The sequence below is a fragment of the Pyrus communis genome, chromosome 12 (assembly GCF_963583255.1).
Source record: "Pyrus communis chromosome 12, drPyrComm1.1, whole genome shotgun sequence".
Taxonomy (NCBI): domain Eukaryota; kingdom Viridiplantae; phylum Streptophyta; class Magnoliopsida; order Rosales; family Rosaceae; genus Pyrus; species Pyrus communis.
This window is the reverse complement of record NC_084814.1, coordinates 113,078-120,221: the sequence shown is the minus strand read 5'-3', so window position 1 is coordinate 120,221 and position 7,144 is coordinate 113,078. Positions and strand designations below refer to the sequence as shown.

Genomic DNA, 7,144 nt, shown 5'->3' with positions numbered 1-7,144 from the left:
TAAGTGCTCCCCTAGTTGAGTTGTAAAGCTTGAGGGTTTTTGATTATTTGTGAATACTAGGAGTTCACATGTTCAAGTTGTACCACTCGTCTTCTGGTTGGTGTAATGAATGGTGAGTTGCTTTCATCACTTGGTTAGTGGTACGAATGTGAGTTCCTTTATCACCTTTCATCACATTTCATCACCTGGTTGGTGGCACGAAGATGAGTTCCTTCTTCACTTGGTTGGTGGCATGAGTGGCAAGTTGCCAAATGATATTAGAGTACAGGTTGTACATTTTATCACCTGGTTGGTGGCATGAAGGAGAGTACAAGTTGTACATTTCATCACCTCGTTGGTGGCATGACGATGAGTTCTTTCTTCATATTTCATCACTTGGTTGGTGAGAATAAGGGCAAGGTGTCGAGGCACATTGTAGAAAGTGTCGAATGACACAAAGTGTGTTGAACCTTTTCGAAGCACAGTTGGCTTATATATGGATGTGTTGGAATGTATGATGTTTATGTATGAATGTGTTGGAATGTATGATGTTTATGTATGAATGTGTTGGAACGTATGATGTTTATGTTGATTGACATGAGTGATGCTTATGAATGTTTTGCTATGCATGAAGGGATCCTTTGTTTGGATATAAGTCATGTTGACATATACTTAGATTTATTTCATGTTGTAAGCATTTGTGTTGAAGCTTTGAACCTGAGCGTTTCAGTGATAGGGATGTAAGGGAGTTAGGACCAGGTTGTCTAAATCACCTGATGTAAGGGAGTTAGGACCAGGATGTAAGGGAGTTGATGCCAAATGGCCTTCATTACATAGGATGCCAAATGGCCGTAGCTCAACACTTGTATAGTGTGAGTTTACTTGTAATAGTACTTCAAGTGATCAGCGTTCCATGGATGGCCAAGGGTCTTGCCATCGGAGCTCCTAAGCTTGTAAGAACCAAGGTGACTGATGCCAATAACTTCAAACGGTCCATCCCAATTTGGGCTAAGCGTGCCTTCACTCGGGACTCTGTCACAAAGTAGTCTTTTCTTCAATACCCAGTCCCCCACTTTGAAAGAGCGAGGTTGACTCCTGAGTCATAGTAGTTGGAGATGCGCTGCTTGTATGCGACATTCCTTAAGTGAGCCTGGTTTCTGTGTTCCTCGACTAGATCCAAGTTGAGGGTGAGTTGTTTGTCATTTTCACTTTGCATGTAGTTCTGGACTCGAAACATTGCTTGCTCAAGCTTAACTAAGACAACAACCTCTGTACCAAAGGCACGTGAGAATGGAGTTTCTCCTGTTGAAGTCCGATATGAAGTGCGGTATGACCAAAGAACTTGGGGTACAAATTCTGGCTAACAACTTTTAGCCTTGTCCAAGCTAGTTTTCAAAGTGTGCTTGATTATTTTATTGATGGCCTCAACTTGTCCGTTAGACTGGGGATGAGCCGAGGAGGCAAAACATAAGTTGATGTTGAACTTAGAACAGAACATCCTGAACTTCTTGTTGTCAAACTGTCGCCTATTGTTCGTTACTATCGCATTAGGAATGCCAAATCTGCAAAGGATGTTCTTCTATACGAAGTCTTCTATTTTTGTCTCAGTAATGGTTGCCAAGGGTTCTACTTCAGCCCACTTTGTGAAGTAGTCACCTGCAACGATTGCATAGCGGACCTTGCCCTTTCCGGCAGGCATTGGGCTGATCAAATCAAGTCCCCATTGGACGAAGGGCCAAGGGCTGATCATAGGAGTAAGAGGCTTGGGAGGGGAGTGATGAATAGTTGCGTAGCGTTGACACTTATCACATGAGCGGGATATTCTAATGGCATCTTGGTGGAGTGTTGGCCAGTAATATCGTTGGCGAAAAGCCTTGTGTGCTACGGATCGAGATGCATCATGATCTCCGCAGACTCCTTCATGTATTTCTCGAAGGACAATTTCCACTTCCGCAGGTATGAGGCACCGTAAGTATGGTAGGTTGAAACCTCGCTTGTATAGTTAGTCATTAATGATCAGGTAACGGGTAGACTTGTATCGAATCTGTTTAGCTTGGACTTTATCATTTGGGAGAGTGCCATGAACAAGGAATTTATAAATTGGGGTAATCCAGCTATCCCCCTGTTGCAAGTTGCACACTTCTGTGACCATGGTGCTTGGTGTTGCCAATAATTTGACATGAATTTTTCTCCCAATCTTGTCTTCCACTGCTGAGGCGAGGCGAGCTAAAGCGTCTGCATGACTGTTTACCGCTCGAGGGACTTGGGTGATCTGGTAGTGGAAGTGCTTGAGCAAAAGCTGCGTTTGCGCAAGATACGCTACCATGGAGTTATCTTTAGCGTCAAAGTTGTTCGTGACTTGGTTAAGCACCAATTGGGAGTCACTGAAGATATTAATTTGTTTAACTCCAAGGTGTTTGGCCAAACGTAAGCCTGCTAAAAGGGCCTCATACTCGGCTTCATTGTTTGATGCCTTGAATTTGAAGCGAAGAGCATACTCCATTGCCACTTTGTCGGGGGTAGTCAGGACTAGTCCTGCTCCACAACCTTGTTGGTTGGATGAGCCATCAACATATAGAGTCCATACTGGGAGTGTTGGTTCTACCTTCCGGGTTTCCAAGGGTGATGAAGCCGCTGCCTCAGGTGTAGGAGAAATGTCAACGGGATAAGTGAATTCGATAATGAAATCTGCAAGTGCTTGGCCCTTTTCAGCTAGCTTTGTGTGGTAGGAGATGTCAAACTCTCCCAGTGCTATAGCCCATTTGATCATTCACCCTGAAGTGTCAGGACTCTGAAGTATTTGTCGAAGGGGGTGATTGGTAAGCACGATGATGGAGTGTGCTTGGAAGTAGGGGCGAAGTTTCCGAGCAGACATGACTAATGCTAGAGCTAATTTCTCAATGTTGGAGTATCGTGTCTCCGCATCTTGTAGAGCTTTGCTAGCGTAGTAGACAGGTCGTTCGATACTACCATCCCTACGAATGAGGACTGAACTAACTGCTGAAGCTGAGACAGATAGATAGACAATTAGGGTGTCACCAACTACAGGTTTGGAAAGCAGAGGGGCTTTACTCATGTACTCCTCGAGGTTCTTAAATGCTTCGACACATTCATCGGTCCACGTAATATACTTCTTACTTCCCTTAAGTGCTTTGAAAAAAGGAACGCATTTGTCTATGGCATTAGAGATGAACCTGGTCAAGGCTGCCACCTTGCTAGTAAGGCTCTGGATGTCTTTTGAGGTTACTGGTTCTTTCATATCCATGATTGCTTTGATCTTCTCGGGGTTAGCTTCAATGCCTCGTTGGCTAATCATGAAGCCCAAGAATTTTCCAGAGCCCACACCGAAAGTGCATTTGTTGGGGTTCAACCTCATTCGATACTTCTTCAGGATAGAGAAGGTTTCAGACAAGTTGATAATGTGTTGGTCAGCATGTTTGCTTTTGACTAACATATCATCAACATAAACTTCCCCTGCATTCTTTAGGCCGAATGGCATGACTTTATAGCAATATAGTCCTCTATCAGTGGTGAAGGCCGTGTGTTCTTGGTCTGAAGGGTTCATGAGGATTTGATTGTACCCCGAGTAAGCATCCATGAAGCTCAAAAGTTCACACCCTGCTGCAGAGTCTACAAGTCTATCAATGAGAGGAAAGGGAAAGCTATCCTTCAGGCATCATTTGTTTAAGTCGGTGTAGTCGACACACATTCTCCATAAGATCTTTTGAAGCAAGAGACTTTCCTTGGTCAGATTTTTCTTAACAAGGACCACATTTGCTACCCACTGATAGGAGCTTATTCATGCGACTTAAATGGCTTGTTCTCGTGCATTTACGTTATGTTTCTCTAGTTATTTTAGTTCTTTATGCTTCTTTTGTGTGTTTTCAGGTTCTAAGGGCTTAGGGAGCAAGAAAGTGCATTTTGTGGCTATTTGGGGCACTTTTGGGCATGGATTGGATAGCTTAATCATGGAGCAAAGAGGATGGACGAAATTGAAGCCTTGTATGCTCTTTGGGGACATAAAACAAAGGGCCTAGCCCAATCAAACAAATCCTTTGAGCCATGGAAAACCTCTAGCCCAAATCAAACATTCTATGCCATGCAAACCAACCTATTTTTGGCCCATTCTATGTACTTAAACCCTAGCCCTTTAAACTAGCCATATTATGATTTATTCACTTCCATACTCTTCTTTATTCCACATGCATTCACACACATGCACATCATTCACTCACATTTCCTAGCCATGCATCACTTTAACCCACATTTTCACCCATTTACACACACATGCACTCACATGCATTCACATGCATTTCAAGCACCAAACATTCTTCAAAGCCGTGCATTACTCCTTCACATTCCAACATTTCCACATGCATTCCCCTTACAATTTCAGCCATTACACATGCATTTCAAACCTTTCAACACCCTTTAATCATCCCCCTTTAAGTTATGATTTTATTTCCTAACCCTACATGCATTATTTATTAGCATTTCCACATGCATTCACACACACTTTACACATTCAAACACTAGCCTTTGCCGTGACTTCCCTTTCTCTCCAACATAATTCACATGCATTTCCACCCTTACAAGACCCTAATCATTCATCCACACAATCTACCATCATTCACACAAACAACATCCATGTCGTGGCTCCCCCTTTGAAATTCCAGCATCCCATAATCATTCACACCCCTTTCTCCACATTCCAAACCTTGTGTCGTGTATCCCCTTCATCATTCCAGCATTCCACCTAATTCACATGCCTTCATTCATTCTTTATTCCACTTACACTCATCATCACACACCTTAGCAATCAACACATGAAATCACATGCATCACAACCACAAAGAACCATCCTGAAAACACATTGCCGTGGCCTACTCACAATTCCAGCATCTTCACATGTCTTTCTAGCTTTCCCTTTCATTTCCACCACTCATTCTTCATCATTTCAGCCACCTACATGCATTAATTATTAAACTCTTCATCATTGCATCCAGAAAATGTGCAAGAAAGCTTCTCAATGCCGTGCCTTCACACACCATTTCAGCACATTCCAACACCTTCACATGCAATTCCAGTTTTCACATGTTTTCCTAACTGATTTTCCATCATTAATTAGCCACTTGCATCTTAAACAAACAGCCATATGTTCCCTCCACTACTCCTATAAATACCCTTGCATTCATTCATTCAAGCATCATCTCATTTCATACACAACACACCACAAACACTTCCATTCCTTCTCGTTGCCGTGAGTCCCCTTAGAATCCAAAACCATCTTTCCATTTCCATCACTCCTCACTCCATTCCACACTTCCATTCCCCCAAACCAACTATCCTTAGACCTTATGCTACAATAAAGAGGAAGAGAAGAGGGCCTAAACGTTCATACAATTCAAGTTTGAGTTGTTGGAATGTTTAGGTGTTTCTTTGATTTCAATGTTTAAATTCAATTCTCTTTGTTTGTACGTATGAGGAATGGAAGAGAAGAGTGCCTAAACGTTCATACAATTCAAGTTTGAGTTGTTGGAATGTTTAGGTGTTTCTTTGATTTCAAAGTTATAATAAACTAAACCCCCTTTAGCTAGGGGGTGATTCGAAATATATGTTTATGCTTGCATTTTGATTTGATTACTTCTAATTGCGTTTCATAAGTTATGGTTCAATTTGTTTAACCGTTTGATTGATAACTTATTTATGTATGTTTATTGAGAGTGTACACTTAATTTTCATGCATGAATATGACGCTAGAATATAAGTGAGTTTCACCTAATAGTTACGAACTTATATTCACAAGTAGTGGAGGTTGCTTATAAACAATCGCGTCAAACGAATTCTTGGCATAAGTTTCATGCGTATTCCATAGTAACGAATGCCTCGTCAACACTTATAGTTTTCATTATGCTTAATGATCTTTGATTGTATCTTTATTGTGCTTTTCACGTAAAGGACTTTTGGAGAATGTTGTGAATTGCGTTGCGCTAACCCATCCAATTCATTAACTTAAGGAAAACTTGACGGTTAATTTAAGCGGACCTAATTAACCCGGGGCGTTGAGAATTAATGATTTATTGAAATGCAATTGGAAATCGTTTTATTATGCAAGTATAACATATGTGGAGATGAACCCCGTAGCTAACTTTCCATCCATTTGTTCTTTCTTTTCTTGTTTCTGTTTTCATGTTTAATTTAACTTGTTATTCAATTATGTTAAACATGTGAAACTAATTTCTTTGTAGTTAGAGGCGAATTTGAAGCCATGGACATATGTTGGTTATGATTTGATTTACTCCAGTTATGAATTCATGAACTTTAGATGTGGGTTACTTTTCTGTTTTGATTAAGAACTTGTTTATGTATGTGGGTTGAGGGTCGACACTTAATTTGCATGTCTAAACTTGATGCTAGGATATAAGGGAATTTCACCTAATCGTTATGAACTTATATTCATGAGTAGTAAAGATCGCTAGTCACGATTGTGTTTAGTAAACCCTAGGCTGGATTAACATGCGTATTCCATAGTTATGAATGCCTAGTCGATGTTTATGATTTCCGTTGAACTTAATGATCTTTGTTGAATGTCTCTATCATGCGTATTCCATGGTTAGGGACTTTGATTAGGAATAATTTGGTTGTAATGCGTATCCCATTCAATCCAATGAATCTAGGGAAATCTGAAAGTTAGTTTAAGCGAACCTAATTAACTTGGAGCATTGTCATTCATCGTTTGTTGAAGTCATAACTGGGAGTCAATTTATATGCTTATGTTCATGTGTGGATAAGGAACCCTCTAACTAGTTGTTCATCATTCTATTTCATTAATTTCGTTTTTAGAATCTGTTTTAATTCCAAGTTTCTGTTTTAGTTTAAATTCATCCAAAACCAATCCCCCATTTATTTTAAAGTGTTAGATTAAAATACATTCATATTGTTATTTTACGTTTTTGAATCAAATTCAAGTGATTAACAATCCCTCCTAATCCCCGGTCCAGAACGATCCCTACTTATACATATACTACAATTTGACGAAAAGAGGGTTTAATTTGTGTGCGTATAAATCTCGCATCACCCACGTTGGATAATTGACTTCACGGATGAAGCCTATGGTTATCAGTTTTTCAACTTCTGCCTTCATTACTTCATATCGTTCAGCGTC

General features: G+C 40.5%; 1 protein-coding gene across 1 annotated transcript; it reads right to left on the bottom strand.

Annotated features, from left to right (window-relative positions):
* Positions 1–1,981: 1,981 nt before the first annotated feature.
* On the bottom strand, positions 1,982–2,749 carry LOC137711224 (uncharacterized). Its single transcript, XM_068450450.1, has one exon. It carries the CDS (start codon positions 2,747–2,749, stop codon positions 1,982–1,984), a length of 768 nt encoding a protein of 255 aa, XP_068306551.1.
* Between the last annotated feature and the right edge of the window lie 4,395 nt (positions 2,750–7,144).